Genomic DNA, 17,876 nt, shown 5'->3' on the forward strand with positions numbered 1-17,876 from the left:
TGATGATGATCTTCAAGCCACCGCCTCTAATTTACATGGATGAGAAGAATTTGAGTTTATGGGTATTTGTGGTTTTTCTTTTGAATTTGCGGTTGGCTTTGGTCGACAAGTCTGATTGTGAACCAAGCTCATAACTGAAACTAAACGTAGAAGACTGCTTATATGGCTTTAGAAGAGAAATAGCAGTTTTGCTTGCTCTTTGTCACCACTGCAGACTATGGACGTTTGTGGTTGAAGGGTGTATGGTATGCATAATTGCATATTGATTGAATAACTATTGACAATTATGATGGTAGGATCATAAAAAAGTGATCCTTAATACACCATTGAATAAGATCACCAAATTATTCACTCTCAATATTTCTCATTATTTTTAAGTAAAGTAGCCAGCACTATCGTGTATCTTGTAACTTCTAGATCCTAAGTTTTTTCAAAATTTGACTAATATTCTTCTCGGTGGATCTTAGGTTTGTAATATACTAGCAACAGTTGCCCGCGCGTTGCTGCGGGAGTATGACTTGATTCTCTGTTCCTAATCAATTCCTCTCTTCAATGCCCTAATCTGTTTTTCCATTGCAAGCTTTTCGCCTTCCAAAGCCCGAAACTTCCTCAAGAGCTTCATACTCACTCTATCTGTGAGGGTGAAGATAAACTGAACTGACAAACTGCCATATAGGTTAACTTGGAGTCTAGGTAGACATCCCGTGCGATGCTGTGGGTATATGTGTACATTTTTTATTGAACGATATATGTTTACGTATCTCAAAATCTGGTGGTCTAACCAGATTCATATATTTACATGTTTCAAAAATCAAAGTTCCAAACAGACTAAGCTTGGCTATTGACGATTTTCCAGAAATCAACATTCTAACCAAAGTTGCTTTTGATACTGGTTACAAAAATGGTTGGACATGACAAAAAACATTAAATTCCCTCAGTTGGTTCATCTGGTGTTGAGACGTGCCTCATCTGGTGTTGAGACGTGTGACATCTAGCGTTCACTGCATATCGTAACAGCTTAGGATTAATAGTGAAAAACCACAGAAGATCAACTGATACAGACAAAAAACATAACGATACGTACAATTGGGATAAAGGAAAAGCAGAGAGAAATCATGACAGCCAATTGTTCTGATCATTACAATGAATAGTCAGGGCTTAAATATCTATATGAAAATCAATATCTAGTAGAAAAATTTACCTTCAAAACAGTGAGTTTGGAGGTTTTTCTTTTGTCCTTCAACTGAGATTGCCTGCCAGCATTGTATATGTTAATCTCTATTCCTAACAGGATTATAAATTTATCAAAGGCAATACCGTTCAATTTTATGGTTACCTTCATGTACGTGTCAATATCTGGATCAGGAACAATTCCTGCTTCCTTTTCTCTCCTGCTAACCTCTAGCATTATATTTGCATGAGCAAATCTGACTTCACATGTCAATGATGGAAATGAAGAACTAACCTGAAAAAAAAAATTCAAAGGAGATGAGGAATGTACCAGCTCTGCTTCCAATACGTTGACAGTGGGCTGAAAACTCGATTGTTTCTCTTACAATCATCTCAGGTACGTGAAGGTCGTGTTGGCTTATGTACGCTGGAGTTTTTTGAGGAACAAACTGATCTAGCTTGTAATCATCGTATGAAATCTCCCCTGCAACCTGAGGCAAACAAAAGTCTTCATATTTTATGACATTTGTCAACCTTCATTTTATTGCTGTTGAGCTTTTGTACATGTATGTTTTCAAATACTCACCTTAGGGATTTGTCCAGTTTTCCGGCAAGTGCCAATAAGAAGGTGGTTTTACCTCCTCAACTATTTTTGCATTTCAGCAATCTTTATAGAACTCTCGATCCCCAAAACACAGCAGCTCAGCAAGAATATTTAACCTATATTAGCAATACTGTATGTAAGCAGAAGATTTTTTGAAATATGAACCAATAAGTTAATAAGATAGTTCGCATCTTTCCCAGTACTACATCATCCTGTTCAAGCACGAAAACAATGAAGTAGTAACATTCTTCTAGTAGTAAGGTACACCACGATATGGAGCAATGAAGCTAGGCATGTTTGCATATTTCTAATCCAAAAGATTGAAGAAGCAATTCAACTTTTTGTGGTAGCCCTAAATCTTAATGCGTGTAAAATATTGTGCAGTCAAAGGTCTGAATAAAAGGAGGAAAAAAAAAACAAAATAAAAGTCTTAAAAATTAAATTGAGAGAACAGGCAATATCACCAGTACATATTTTTCTCAAACATCATGACACATTATTTGTATCCTATGATACATACTTCTTTACTCAATGATCAAGTCATGAAAATACAAACGTGCTAAAAATCAATCACTGTACATTACTATAAACACAATCATTCAATTGTAAATGACATTTTAGCAATCAGATAACATATTAGCATTAATAGGACAGATCAAAATCTCAAAAACTCAAACCACTTTGATTCATAACCAACTTTCTTTGCTTATTTAATTCCCGCATTATCATTGACTATTGCATTGGATACAGCATTACATACAAATATAAATCCATGTGGCCTATATCACTTAGCACTACCAAAAACACTCATAATCTATTTTTAGTATCTAAATTTTTTTATGTTAAGAAGTTCAAGCCAATCAGAAAACCCAAATCAGAAAAGGTGGTAAGCACAAAAAAAAAAAACCAAATTCAAGTTCACAAATCAAAAGCAAAAAATCGAAAGCAAAGTGGCTACTATAATAACAATTTGAAAATCACAAATTGACAATCATAAAGCTAATCTACATCGACAAATCAACCAAATTCAATAAATCAATACCAACTAATCTGATTGAACATGACAAAGTAATTCTACGAAATCAAGCGAGTCACCATCCAATGAAAATATTCAAATTACCAAACATCAGGAACAAAGCTTGAAACTTTTCCATTCAATCACCTAAATCCCAAATCCGTAGACAAACAAAAGCCCTAAAACGTAAAAACCCATAACAATTCAAAACCAACAACAACTAAAAACGCAACTAACAAAAACAAAAGTAGAAGAAAATGTCCAAACCTGCGATCCTCACTGTCGCCAAACCCACCAAAGCCACAAATCAGAGCACCACTGTCCCTTCTATTGCATATAACACAAAGGTTAATCTAACCAGGAACCAAAAGAAAATTTCCACATGCCCTAATCAAGCCAAAGAAAAACTCAGGAAGAAAAATTTCCAAACCTTCGATATCTGAATAATATCCGAACGAAATGCAGACCAATCGCTCTTCTTCTCCCTTTTCTTCACAACCAAAACCAATCGCTATTCTTCTCCCTTTTTTTCTAAAGCCAAACCAAATCCAAGTTCACAAATCAAAACCGAAAAATCGACATCAAACACAGCAAAAAAAAAAAAACAAAAACAAAAACTCACCCTCTCAATCCTCCTTACACGATTGTAGACAAAAGAAGCAATCCACTGATTATAGAAATCCATATCACACTCTCGCAATTTAGATTAGAAGGCTGTAGAAAAGATAAGAAGCAACCCACTCTCTGAATTTAGTTTAGACGGCTGTAGAAGAGAGAATAAGATAAGGACGATCGGTACACAACCGAGCGATAAAATCTCAAAGGAGGGCAGAACGGTCTCTTCAGACGCCAATGGCAGAGCCGTAAAAAAAGGTAAATCGAGGACTTAGCCGTCCTTTCCGTCCCTTAGGAACAGTGCACTGAGATTTAGTATATAGTAAATTTTTTTTAACATCGACAGCATGGCATACTCTCTAAGATTTTTACAACTGATAAGGCTTCCTTAATGTTGATAAAGAGCTCATGCATTGCATATTTCATGCCTAAGCTATCTCGAGAAGTTATATTAATTCTCCATTACCCATCATCAAGGATTGAAGCTGGGCAATGGTATCCTTATGGCTATCTAGTAGCTTTATGCTATGTGCGGTGCACTCAATGTATTCGATGAAATGTTATTGAAAATTTAGTTTGTATATAGGTTTGTTCGACTATACGTCTATAGTCTATACCACAGCTAACATACCCATGATAACTTGAGGAGTTGGGTAAAACACCTGACTTTCAGGTGACGATTAAAAAAAATGTAGTAGGTATGACTTTCAAATTCTAAAACTTTAATGCCTATTGATTTATTTTTTATGCTATGAGTTTCATTGGTTACCGATTACAAATGTATGACATTTAGCGATGTTCATGGCTAAGAGGTATATAAAACATGCCATGAGTTTTTTTCAATACCTTGTCAAAATGTATAAAATTTTAGATGCCTCATACCTATGTCATTTATTAGTTATCTGTTCTAGAGCTATGTTATCTAATGTCATGGTTATGAGGTAAGTTGTTTTATGCTATGATTTTTTTTTTTTCAATACCTTGTCAAAAGGTATATAGTTTTAGATACCTCATCTGGAAAATAGCTTACCGTGAGAGAACCTTTTAGACTAAAAATGGCTTTATAACCTACCGTGAGAGATGCTTTTACAGATATTCTTGTGCTTATCGTTGTATAGATTTTGACATAGGTATTGACCCCTTATTTGGGGTTGGAATGGAGCCGCGTGGGGGCCCATGATGCCACCTCACCCACTAACATTACTACTGTTTCGCTGACATTCAAACTTCAAAGTATGTAAAATGTTGATTGCCCAAGTAATGTAGTTACTTAAATATTTTTTTAACGAGCTCAAATTTTGGTCAAACTCAAATGATATATTTTTTTTCTTTCTAACACGACTAACATCGATTTGATTTTAGACTTTTCAGTTGAAATAAGGAACCGTCTTAGTCAAATTTAAACAAAAAGCTCAAACTCAATTTAAAAATTAGTTTAAAACTTGACGTGTCTTGAACCTACAATCTTCCACCAGCAGTTTAGCACCACACTATAAGTCTATAACTAAAATTGAGCTATGAAAGTCAACATATATATATATATATATATATATATATATATATATATATATATATATATATATACAGATTTTATCTAGAGCGGAGCTCCACTTTGAAATTAATGTGTGAAGTTCGAGTTTTGGGTCACTTTTCGGTCGCATATCCACATCTCGACCGTTCAGTTTTTAGGTACTAGTGTATAGATCATCTCTGCAAATTTTCAGCCAAATTGATGATTGTTAAGGAATCTAACTCGCTTAAACCAATGGACGGACTGAATTTGTCAACCTGAACCGTACTAGTTTTAAGGCAATTATCAATGTCTTAATGATCATCATTTTGGCTGAAAATTTGCAGAGACGATCTATACACTAGTACCTAAAAACTGAACGGTCGAGATGTGGATATGCGACCAAAAACTCGAACTTCACACGTTAATTTTCAAAGCGGAGCTCTGCTCTGGATAAGATCTGTATATATATATATATATATATTTTTTTTTTTTTTTTTTTTTTGAAAGTATATATATATATATATATATATATATATATATATCTATACTATTATTAAGAGAAGAGGCTTTGTTAGCCAAAATCTAAAATTTGGACAGAATTGACCCTAGAAGATTAATAAACTTTGAGAATTAATTAAATCATAAGGATAATTAAGACACTTACAAAATGTATTTTTATTAAAAAAAGTAAAAAAAAATACTCACAACCCACTTTTCTCTCTCCCATTTTCTTTTCTCTGCAATAATCAACTATTTTTTTTTAATTTTTTTTTAAAATAATAATAACTTTCTACCTGTGTAGAGAAATGCTAGTATATCTTAAAAGAAAAGAAGAAAATCAGTTAACAAGATAGAGAATAATTATGAACCGTTATAGATGTCGGCCAAAACGTCTCATCGATCTTTTCAGTACGTACATTCCACACAGCAAACCGCCCCAAAAGTGTTGAAAAATTTACTAGAAGACTATAGAAACGCGCGAACGCACACAAACCACCAATTCAATCACCCCGTGACAACATAAAACTCCCAACCCCCCCATACGACAAGACACAAAGAAAAACCAGACCTTCAACCTCTGCCATGGCTTCTCTAACCTGTCTTCCTTGTACTCTACCCACTGTCTCCCCCTCTTCTTCTTCTTCTTCTTGCACCACGTGTCTTGTTGCGGGCAACCCAAAACGAGGTCGTTTCGGTTTGAAGAACAGCCACCGCAGACAAAGCTTTGCTCTGACTACCAGAGCTGCTGTTGACGGCGTCTCTGGTGCTGTGGACGATGTTTCTAGTGCGGCTAAAGGCGCCGTGGATGACGTCACGTCTCTGGGAAGATCGCCGTTAAAGCTCAAGTTATTGGTGAGTTGTTGAAGTTTCAACTTGCCCATATAGTAATTTAGCTTTGCTTTGATCGTATTGTATTGAATATGTTGTAAAGGTGTTTACTTTTGCGTTTTGGGTAATGGGTTACTTTTAAAGCACTGTTCTTGGTTGAATTGCGTTTGCAAGTTGTGATTTTTGATTGAGTGGTACTGTTGCTTAATGAATTTGATGCTTTTTGATTGTTTGGTTTGGTATTGAAACTGAGATGAGTGAATTATGCTCTTTTGATATTGAGTCGGGTAAACCAATTTAGTTTCTTTCAGATTGAAATCAAGGAGGTGAAACTTATTCTACATTTGGGTAGTAGCTATCTCATTAGGTTCAAGTTTCTGCTGCATATGGTTGAATGTAGGACTGAGGTTGATTAATTATTTTGTAAATGGATCTCATGTGAAATTACTTCTATGAATTCAGATTATCTGTAACTTAGATATGCCATAGATATACACAAGTATGCTGCATTTATAAGTGGCCGTAACTTACAAGCAATCTCAGACCCACTCGGAGCATGGAATAAGCTAACTCTGTGTTTCCAGTTAATCATTGGTATTTAACAAGTTGTTACTATGAGTCTCACTTGCTAGCAAAACAAATTATAGGTAGGTTTTGAACCGAGTACGTTACAGTTGGTACTTGGTAGATGGAATCAGATCCATGGAAAGTACAACAGTATGGTAAGTCAGACTTGATTACTGTGAACAGTCAATAAGCGAGGCTTCTCTATTTGGTATTGTTAGGTTCCCTATCTACCACCCCTCAAATTAGTAAGAATTGGGTGTTGGTCATTTCATAGCATAGATTGAGACAAAGACAACCCTGGAAATTATCTATGATCAGGCCTTTCAAAATCTGTGTGAATTACCTGAGTGTATTCCATGCGGGTGCTAAACAGATTTATTTTTGTGGTTTCTACTTCTGTTCTCTTCATTCTATAGATTGTGGTCGAAGATTGATTTATGATTGGAGGGCACCAATCTTAATGTTTGTGATTTAAAAATTGTGAATTGAATATGCTGAAGGAGGAATTGAAGGCTGCTGGTAGTGTTGTAGGATTCAGTAAGAGCTCTTGAAAGTAAAATGCTTCAACACACAACACGTTTCTACCTCTCTAAAAGTGAGACTTGGAAAGTATGGCCTAAAAGAACTCAATGGTCATGGGCTTGATTGATACGGTTTTCAGTTTTCTCTTATATAATGATCATTTTTGTGATCTTCTTTCTTGCTGTGGCATAGTTCAGTTTTTTGAACTCTTCTTGTAAAGTCGATCACAAGAATGATATTGATTTGCAAATTTACTATTATGTGTTCTATCTGCAAAGCTTAATCAAATCAGGTTTCACCTCTACAATGGCAAATATCCATCTTTAAACTTGTTGAAGAGAGTTTATGGTAGTCATGTATAATGTGAAGGTGCACGTGTGGGCTTGTGGTGGTTCTGGTCTTTGTTTATACATACTTAATTGTTCATCTTAATTTACAGCAATAATAATTCTAATAACTCCTAACTTTTGGGTCAATTTGGTGCAGAGTGCTGTTGCCGGGCTAAATAATGGTCTTGCAGCGAGTGAAGATGATCTACGAAAGGCAGATGCTGCTGCCAAGGAGCTTGAAGCTGCTGGAGGCCCAGTGGATCTCTCAACTGATCTTGATAAACTGCAAGGGAGATGGAAACTGGTATATAGCAGTGCATTTTCTTCTCGTACTCTTGGCGGGAGCCGCCCTGGGCCTCCCATTGGAAGGCTCCTCCCAATTAGTCTCGGCCAGGTATGGTCCCAAACCTATAATATCTTGAAACGATGATACAAAAACACCATTTGAAAGGTTATTTTACCCTTAGCCTTTTGAGTTTAAAAGTTCATAAGACTACAAACCAGGATACAGGATACTCAGTTTAGGTATAATTCCATGCGAAATATGGGTTTCTAGCATCGCAGATGTCAGTATATCTATATGATGATTAATCTTCATTAGTGAACAAAATGCAATGACATGCATCAGAAACAAAAGAACAAAGTTTATACTTACAACTTGATGAGAACCGCTGCAGAATACTGTCTAGAAAAGCTGATGCCCCACTATCTCTTTTAGACCTTTTCCAATTTGTAGCATTAGTTCAAACTTCCTCCAGCAATTCTTTAAAAATTGATGGTTTCCAGTGTTAACTAGTATAGAGATTCATTTTTCCCCTTCCGTATATGATAGAGCAAGATTGGTTCATGGTACCAAGAAAGTAGTAAATCTTTTCTTTACTAACAGAGAAAGGCTCCAAAGCTCAGCTACAAAAAGCAGTAACTACGCCAGAAATCTTGCAAGATAAAAAGTCATAAACTTCTAGAGTAACCGGATTCGAAATATACAGAGGTCCTGCACTCATTAATTATATTGCAGAAGCAGAAGATTTCCAGGGAAATCAATTTCAGCCTGCCTTTCTTTTCTAGTTTTAGCAACTATCCTTTATCGATACCCTAGTAAGGGAGGACAAGTCTGGAATAGCTCCTTTGAAACAAATAAAGTTTGTTCCATACCCCCTTGGCCAAGTAGATCAAATAGTACCATATATATATATATAATTGAACAGTTGGATGTGAGGCATTTAAAAATCTACTTTTGAAAACTTGGATATCTATGGGAACTAAAATTGATATTCTTGTGATGTTGGTTAACTTAACTTAGTTAAGCAATCATACTTATAGAATACTGATTTATCATTTTCTGTCATCTAAATGTGCTATATGTTCTGTGAGTAGGTATTTCAACGGATTGACATCGTAAGCAAAGACTTTGATAACATAGTGGAGGTTCAACTAGGTGCTCCATGGCCCCTGCCGCCTATTGATGTAACTGCCACTTTAGCCCACAAATTTGAACTCATAGGTACTTGTGAACTCATGTCTCATTGTCTTTTTGATTTATATAACAACTCATGCATGTCGTAAACAAATGAAGTTCACTGATACAGTTTCCCCTCATAATGATAACAGGCACCGCAAGGGTTAAGATCAAATTCGACAAAACCACTGTAAAGACAACTGGAAGCTTATCACAACTTCCTCCATTAGAGATTCCTAGGATACCTGATGGACTAAGGCCATCATCTAACCCTGGCAGTGGTGAATTTGAAGTAACCTATGTTGATACCGATACCCGAATCACTAGAGGAGATAGAGATGAGCTAAGGGTTTTTGTGATTGCTTGAGTCCTGGTAGTTTCTCTTTCAAGGCCACTGTATCACCAACTATTTATCTCACATGTTCTTTGGGGTCCCTTACCGTTTTGATTGTATATGCATGAACACAGCTGGAGAGAAATTCCAAGAGCAGTGTATACTTGTAAATTTGTCATCCATACGGTGAATCTTATTTGTCACTCTTATCTGCATTTCCTTTGCTAACGTATATGTATAGGATAGAGACGAGAACAATTCAGTAGCTACAATTGTTCATATAAATAGTTTCTGCTTGTTATCTAGCGCCAAAAACCATCAAGAATTTTTATGGGCTGTGTAAGCCTGCACTCTCTTTAAAGGACTAAATACTGTTTACTTCTTATTCTTATAGGGTCTTGACGTTTCAGTTCCTCACTTTTTAATTTCACCCAGATACTCCTTAAACTTTTCACTCAGTTCTGCCACTCGTCCCCAAACCCTTTCCCAAACTTGGTCTCCAAAATTTGTGACATTTTGAGTGACCCTAAATGGGAAAAAAGCTCAGAGCTTTTGGGTCTGATCCACAATATCAGAACCTATCACATGTTGAAGATTATTCAGACTCACAGAAACACAGACTCGGCTTTGAGATTCTTCTTCTGGGTTTCGAGGAGGAAACCCTATAAGCATGACATGAGCTGCTTCGTTTCAATGCTGGATAGGCTTGTGAGGGAGAAGCTTTTCGGGCCGGCAGAGATGACCACTCAAGGCTTTAGCTTATTAAAGCTTGTAGGAATGAGGAAGAGCTTAAATGGGTGATTGGGTATTTGAATGAAAACAAAAGAATTGGTTTTGGGTTTACATTGTATAGTTTCAATACGCTTTTGATTCAGTTGGGCAAGTTTGAGATGGTTTCTTTCTTTTTATAGAAATAAAACTAGGAAATTTAGATTACACTGATCGGAGAAATGTGAAACGCCACCACTTTGCATTCAAACGCCACCACTTTAAGTTCCAAAAGATAATAAAGCATTAAAGTTGGGGAAGTAGATATGATATTTTCCAAAAGAAAAAAAAAAAATACAGAACATAGCAAGTCTGACTCCCTTTCCTTACTCAGGAATCTGTAACAGCTGGTCCTTATCAATGCATCAAAAGCTCGAAGTCTGTATCATTGGTCACTACTACATAGTCATACCCAAGTGAATTGGCACGAGAATGGAACTCATCAATCTCGCTCTTGGAAACTTGGATTCCAACCAAGACATTTGCCCCAGTCTCACCCTGTCCGCGGTAGTGGAACAAACTAATGTTCCAACGTGGACTAAAGGTGTCCAAGAACTTCATCAAAGCACCAGGCCTTTCTGGGAAGACAAAGCGACAAAGAACCTCATTTTCAACATTTATTCTGCCCCCCATCAAGTAACGCAAGTGATCTTTAACCAAGTCACTTTTTGTGAGATTGATCGTTTTCAGTTGAGAAGACTCCATGCGCTCTTGCATTGCTTCAAGTTCAGAAGCTGTGTGCACACCAACACTGTACAGTACGACAGCCTTTTTATCAGAGTTATAGACTTATATCTGTATTTGAATTCACTAATATTCATTGGGACGATCAGCTCCCAGGCACCTCTGGCATAACTTTTGCGAGTACAGCCTCTTGTTGCCGACCAACATTTGCAAGTTCAGTCATCACCATTCTCAGTTTATCAAAGTTCATATTCGCCCCGCTGGTAATTGCAACAACATTTTCTCCTTTAAGACCAGAATACTTGCAGTATGCTTCAGCGGTTCTAAAATGCTTCTAGTCTCCTCAAACATATCCTTTATTGAACCACAGATGGCGTCACGACTCACGAGAACTACACCATCTATCAATTCTTTGCATATCCGAAAGGTTTCTTCACCCACCTCTTTCACTGCTACACCATCTGCAAAACCTCCAACTTGGTCCAACATTATTCTCTCTCCGTGATGCAAGGATAATGCCATTGCATTCGCATCCGAGGGGCTCCACACCAATAATCTTTACCTCTGGAGACTGCCTCTTAACGTATGCAGCAATACCAGCTATTAAGCCACCACCCCCCACCGGCACAAAAATTGCATGCAATGGCTCTTTTGTTTGACGCTTAACCTCCATTCCTACTGTTCCCTGACCCATAATAATGTTTGGGTGATCAAAAGGAGGTATGAAGCTCCGCCCCTCCTCCTTAGCTCGCTTCTTATCATAAGCTTGAGCCTCATCGTAGGAATCACCTATAAGTACAACTGTGGCTCCCAATCTCTTAACAGATTGCCACTTAATTTCTGGTGTAGTTACAGGCATTGCAATGACTGCATTGCCACCCAATTTCTTGGAGGACAATGCAACTCCTAGCTTGCGCATGGTTCCCAGCCGACGAGCATATAACCCCTCTGTCGGTCTGTCCAATTGTTCCCTTGGAATCTTAGCCATCATATTATAAGCTCCACGAAGATTGAACGAAAACACCGGCTGCAAATCTTCCCTTTTGAGCCAAACGTTCACTCCCAACCGCTCGGATAGCTTGGTTGCCAGCTCCAAAGGTGATTCAATTGCCACGTCATACACTTTTGAATTCAATATGTTTGTCAAAGATCCTAGAGCGTCAACGATGTCGTTGTTTCCATTAGCAACTGTACGGTCAGGTACGTACTGCCCCAAGGAAACCTTGTTCATACTGTAACGAACTAGTAGAGAACCGATTGGGAGGCGATGACGGAGTCAGGAGGTGAGGCAGGTGTTAAGTGAGCTGTAGCCACTAACCTTTCCAGCCTCACATCAACTAGATCACACTCATCTTGACAGGATGTAAATGTGAACTTTCCAGCTACAATGCTGATATTATAATCTTGTAGGAGCTCTATAAGAGCAGGTTTGTAATTCAGTTGTAAGTGTGCTTGAATATACAGAAATTCATTACTAGTTTTGACATGGTATCAGAGCATTTTTGCTCTTGAGACCGATACCCACCTCTAGAAATCTAGATTACCCATACCCATATTCCGCTGCCAGAAATATCAAGAGAAGAACCTTGTTTCTTCATCTTACCCATTACCAATTCTGTTCTTCACTATATCCAGCACCAGAAACTCTAAACCATACCAGCACCAGACAAAGAAGAACTGTGTTTCTTCATTTTTTACCCAGAAAATACCAATCCATACCAGAAAATACCCAACTTACTAATCCCAAATTCTGTTCTTCCATATACCCAGTACCCATACTATACTTGGGAAGACAATCAAAGTACCTTGATGCTGTTTCCATTGCCGTGAACCGAACAGCAGCTGGCTCCGCTGCTTGGGCAAGCCCGACCTGCACCCATCCAGACGCCGGACAACCTGTCGCCGAGAAGAATCATCGCCGGTGCCATCAGATTTGGCGAACAGAGCTGATCCAAGCAGCTCCACCGCAGCGCAGTTCCACCGATACCCGTCACGCTGCACTACTCCGCCCAGCACACGGGTCTCCAACGCAGCCCTGCAAAGCCAACGCCCTCCTCCTTCTACTCGATCGACGACACGATCCCACCAACGAAACCCGATCTGCAGCATCTCCGATCGAACCGCGCCTTCCACTCCACCGCAGTAGCAGCTCCACCGCAGCAGCAGCCCCACCGCAGCAGCAGCTCCACCGCAGCCTTCCACTCCACCACAGCAGCAGCTCCATTCTCCGATCTGCAATTCCACTTCAGTTTCAGCTGACAGAAGAAAGAAGAAAAGAAAGGAGAGAGAGACGAGGGCTGGTCTCGAAAAAGGGAGGAGAAGAAGAGAGAGAGAAAAAAAAAAAAAAAAAAACAACTCTCTCAGCACGTCCTCTCCAACTCTCTCAAAAGCAGAAGAAGAAAAGAAGAAAGGGACAGCACGTCCTCTCCAACTCTCTCAAAAGCAGAAAAAAAAAAGAAGAAAGGGACAGCACGTCCTCTTTCTTTAAAACTCAACTTTAAAAAGGCACTCATGAGACTCCTTTAAAAAAAAAAGAAAAGGGGGAGGAGGCGTGCTGCCAGCTTTGTCTGGAGACAAGAAAAAAAAACAAAAAAAAAGGGGAAGGCTTTCTCGAAAAAGGGGGAGAAGAAAGAAAAAAAAAAACAAAAAGGAGAGAATCTCGCGGAGAAGATCCGACAGATGAGAATCTCGCAGAGGAGCATCTCGCAGAGGAGAATCCAAGAAGAAACCCTCACTTGTCTTCCTCTTCGTCTTAAAAGAAAAAGTAAAAGGTAAATTAGATTAGAAATTTTATCCTTGTAACGTCGAGCTTACTTGCTCAACCACATAGGTCCATCCAATTAATGTGGTGTCTAGGCTGATTGGATACGAGAAGTGCTAGCAAAGGGTCTCGTCCCCTGCTAAACAAGTGAGCTGAGCTCCGCCAAAATCGTTCCTCTACTACCTGGCTACATTAAAAGGAGTTACCGACAGGTTGTGCGATAGGCAACACCCAAGGATCCGATTTCTCTTCTCTTTACTTAGTAAGTACTCCAAAAGATGATATCTGACGCAAAGTACGAAGGATCTGCCATGCATACTCAATACCGACCACCACATGTTCGTAATTCCCAGTCTTCGTCATCTGCCTACTCTTGGAAAGCACCAACTCCAGGACTAATGAAATGCACTCATTGTAAGTCTCTGAAGCATATTGTGGATAATTGTTTTCAATTGAAAGGTTATCCAGAATGGTGGGATGCGCATATTGCCCGTCGAAAAGAAATCCAAGCGAAGGAGGCAATAGGATATCGGCCCAACGGCAAACCTAAGGCGGCCCTTCCGATTGCCTCACCAGCTCCGGAAAAACCAACTGAAGGTAATTACATTGGTGACCCTGCCTTCGGTTCCATGACTAATTCAGGTACACTGAGTTCCTCTCTGTCTAGTGTTTCTGACTTTAATTGGAAAGATATGTGGATAATTGATTCAGGTGCAACGGACCATATGACTAATAACTCTAGCAATATTCACCATTTAACTCCAGTTCGCCGGTCTGGCGTAACTAATGCCAATGGCGATTCCTATCCAATTACAGGCTCTGGGTCTGTCACTCTTACAGACTCCATTACCCTTGATACTGTTTTACTTGTTCCATCCCTATCTCATAATCTCTTGTCTGTCAAACAGATAACCAAACAATTTTATTGTTGTGTAATTCTTTACCCTTGGTGTTGTATATTTCAGGACATCCTCACAGGGGAAACCATTGGGCGGGGTATTGAGAAGGGGGGATTATACTACATGGAGATGACCACTGCTGGCAATCATCGTGTAAGTGAAGTTCATCAGATTCAGAAAAGAACTTCCACAAATGAAGAACAGATCTGGTTATGGCATAAGAGATTGGGACATCCATCATTCGGTTATCTTCAAACTCTCTTCCCTTTATTGTTTCAGCATAATAAACCATCCGACTTTAAATGCAACACTTGCATTTTAGGCAAGAGTCACCGTGTCAGCTATCCGTTGAGCTCAAATAAAAGTATTGCCCCATTTGATCTTGTTCACTCCGATGTCTGGGGGCCTTGTCCACCAACGCCCTCTGGAATGAAATGGTTTGTTTTATTTGTCGATGATTGCACCAGGATGAGTTGGATCTACTTGCTGCGAAATAAAAGTGATGTTTTTCCAGTTTTTCAGACTTTTCATGCCATGATCCAAACTCAGTTCCAAACACCTATTAAAGTCTTTCGTTCAGATAATGGTGGAGAATATGTGAACCATCTCTTTCACCAGTATCTAGCTACCCATGGCATCATTCATCAGACCACATGTCCTCAAACTCCTCAACAAAACGGTGTGGCGGAAAGAAAGAACCGCCACATTCTTGACGTTGCTCGCTCCATGTTGATCGGAGTTCATATGCCAGAATCTTTTTGGGGTGATGCCATCCTAACTACTGCTTACCTCATAAATAGACTTCCTACGCAAGCCCTTAAGTCTACAGCTAAGGAAACCAGTCCACCACCACAAACACCAATTCAAGCTCTTGCCAGTCATTTACCTTTACCACCTACCCATGCCCTTGATCCAAAGATTTTTGGTTGTGTGGCTTATGTACATATCCATCGAAACCAGAGGACTAAGTTGGATGCTTGTGCTGAAAAGTGTATCTTTATTGGTTATGCTACCACTCAAAAGGGATATCGGTGCTATAGTCCAACTACTAAACGTACCTATGTTTCCATGGATGTTACATTCCATGAACATGATCTACATTTTTCCCCGAAGACTACTCTTCAGGGGGAGAATGATATTGAGGAAGAGCAGTCTTCAAGGTTGTGTCCACCCTTGGAACCCATGGACATCCAAGAGCAGGGAAATACTGGAGAAACCAGAATTGAGCATGGAAATACTGAAAGGAGCAACCACCGACATCAGAAACAGATTCTAGAATCGCTGAACATGGAAATCAGCTACCAACTCCAGAATCAGCAGTGAGAGATATTTCTTCCCCTTCTACTACCCCATCAACACCAATGCTCCCTGAGGATGATCCAGAGGTAATTAATAACCCTGTGTTTGAATGCCATGATAATGTAAATTCTGTGCCTAATACTGAAATAGAATCAAGTGACATCATAGGGGTTCATAAATTGCCATTTCGGAAAAATAGAGGTCAACCAAAGGTTCAATATGAACCAGATCCTAAAGCCAAGGCCAAATATCCCATAAGCAATTACATGTCATCCCATAGGTTATCCAAGTCATATGCGTCCTTTGTATTTCATTTATCTGCTATTATCATTCCAAATAAAGTGCAGGATGCTCTAGCAAATCCTAAGTGGACTAAAGCTATGGAAGATGAAATGGAAGCCTTGCAAAAGAATAACACATGGGAACTAGTGCCAAAACCCGCAGGAAAGAGAGCTGTAGGATGCAGATGGATCTATACATTGAAGTACGGAGCTGATGGTACACTGGATAGATACAAAGCCAGGTTGGTTGCAAAAGGGTATACTCAGACATATGGTATTGACTATCAAGAAACTTTTGCACCAGTGGCCAAGATGAATACCGTTCGAGTACTACTGTCATTAGCGGCTAACCTAGACTGGCCTCTGAAGCAGTTTGATGTAAAGAATGCCTTCCTACATGGAGACTTGAAGGAAGAAGTCTACATGGATCTACCTCCTGGCTATTCTCTACCTTCACAAGCAGGAATGGTGTGCAAGTTGAAAAAGTCCTTTTATGGACTAAAACAGTCCCCCAGGGCATGGTTTGGAAGATTCAGCCAATCTATGAAACAGTTTGGTTACAAACAAAGCAACTCTGACCATACACTGTTTCTGAAGCACAGGAAAGATAAACTTACTGCACTTATCATTTATGTTGATGATATGATTGTGACAGGTAATGACCCGGAAGAAGTCAAGAAACTAGAAGCACATCTATCATCTGTTTTTGAGATGAAAGATCTTGGAGGACTGAAATACTTCTTGGGAATTGAGGTGGCTAGATCAAAAGAAGGCATTGCCCTATCTCAAAGGAAGTATGTGGTTGACTTACTGATAGAGACCGGTTTACTAGCATGTAGACCAGCAGATACACCGATGGAGCAAAATCACAAATTAGCAGAATATCCAGACCAAGTGCCTACTAACAAAGAGAGATATCAAAGGTTAGTAGGCAAGCTCATTTATCTCTCACACACCCGACCTGATATTGCATATGCTGTAAGTGTTGTAAGCCAATTCATGCATGCACCAAGTGAAGATCACATGGAAGCAGTACATAGAATTCTGAGGTATTTGAAGACAAATCCCGGTAAAGGGATCATGTTTTCCAAGAATAACCACACAGACATAGCTGGATACACAGATGCAGATTGGGCTGGTTCTATCACTGATAGAAGGTCTACTTCAGGTTACTTTACTTTTGTGGGAGGTAACTTGGTCATGTGGAGAAGCAAGAAGCAAAAAGTGGTTGCTAGATCCAGTGCAGAAGCTGAGTACAGAGGAATGGCTCATGGAGTATGCGAAATGTTATGGCTTCGTCATTTGATGAAAGACTTGGGGTTCAAACCCAAGTATGCTATGAATTTGTATTGTGACAATAAAGCAGCCATTGATATAGCACACAATCCAGTTCAACATGATAGAACAAAACATGTTGAAGCGGATCGACATTTCATCAAGGAGAAGTTGGAGTCAGAAACCATTAATATGCCACATGTGCGTACTGAAGATCAACTTGCAGATATCCTGACCAAAGCAGTTTCTGGAAAAGTGTTCCACAGCTCACTAGACAAGTTGGGTATGCGAGACATCTATTCCCCAACTTGAGGGGGAGTGTTAAGTGAGCTGTAGCCACTAACCTTTCCAGCCTCACATCAACTAGATCACACTCATCTTGACAGGATGTAAATGTGAACTTTCCAGCTACAATGCTAATATTATAATCTTGTAGGAGCTCTATAAGAGCA

At 39.1% G+C, this 17,876-nt stretch overlaps 2 protein-coding genes and 1 pseudogene across 3 annotated transcripts; 1 reads left to right on the forward strand and 2 right to left on the reverse strand.

Moving 5' to 3' along the window:
- Window positions 1-768: 768 nt before the first annotated feature.
- On the reverse strand, window positions 769-3,600 carry LOC133707869 (ABC transporter G family member 33-like). Of its 2 annotated transcripts, XR_009845346.1 has the most exons (8): window positions 3,412-3,600; window positions 3,220-3,320; window positions 3,057-3,116; window positions 1,757-1,890; window positions 1,502-1,661; window positions 1,337-1,427; window positions 1,202-1,253; window positions 769-1,001 (listed from the first exon to the last, which is right to left on the reverse strand). XR_009845346.1 is itself a non-coding variant. In XM_062133333.1 (4 exons), the coding sequence occupies exons 1-4, from the start codon at window positions 1,560-1,562 to the stop codon at window positions 925-927; spliced, it is 264 nt and encodes an 87-aa protein (XP_061989317.1). In that variant the 5' UTR covers window positions 1,563-1,633; the 3' UTR covers window positions 769-924. The 2 variants fall into 2 exon arrangements, 1 of the variants encoding a protein (XP_061989317.1); XM_062133333.1 differs by lacking the exons at window positions 1,757-1,890; window positions 3,057-3,116; window positions 3,220-3,320; window positions 3,412-3,600 and having other exon boundaries at window positions 1,337-1,465; window positions 1,557-1,633.
- A 2,304-nt stretch (window positions 3,601-5,904) lies between these two features.
- Window positions 5,905-9,672, forward strand: LOC133711061 (plastid-lipid-associated protein 6, chloroplastic). The gene is made up of 4 exons (XM_062137237.1): window positions 5,905-6,270; window positions 7,822-8,058; window positions 9,042-9,168; window positions 9,276-9,672. The coding sequence occupies exons 1-4, from the start codon at window positions 6,001-6,003 to the stop codon at window positions 9,488-9,490; spliced, it is 849 nt and encodes a 282-aa protein (XP_061993221.1). The 5' UTR covers window positions 5,905-6,000; the 3' UTR covers window positions 9,491-9,672.
- Window positions 9,673-9,808: 136 nt separating this feature from the next.
- LOC133711809 (threonine dehydratase biosynthetic, chloroplastic-like) lies at window positions 9,809-12,731 on the reverse strand (annotated as a pseudogene).
- Between the last annotated feature and the right edge of the window lie 5,145 nt (window positions 12,732-17,876).

The sequence above is a fragment of the Rosa rugosa genome, chromosome 5 (genome assembly GCF_958449725.1).
Source record: "Rosa rugosa chromosome 5, drRosRugo1.1, whole genome shotgun sequence".
In the NCBI taxonomy this organism is placed as follows: Eukaryota; Viridiplantae; Streptophyta; class Magnoliopsida; order Rosales; family Rosaceae; genus Rosa; species Rosa rugosa.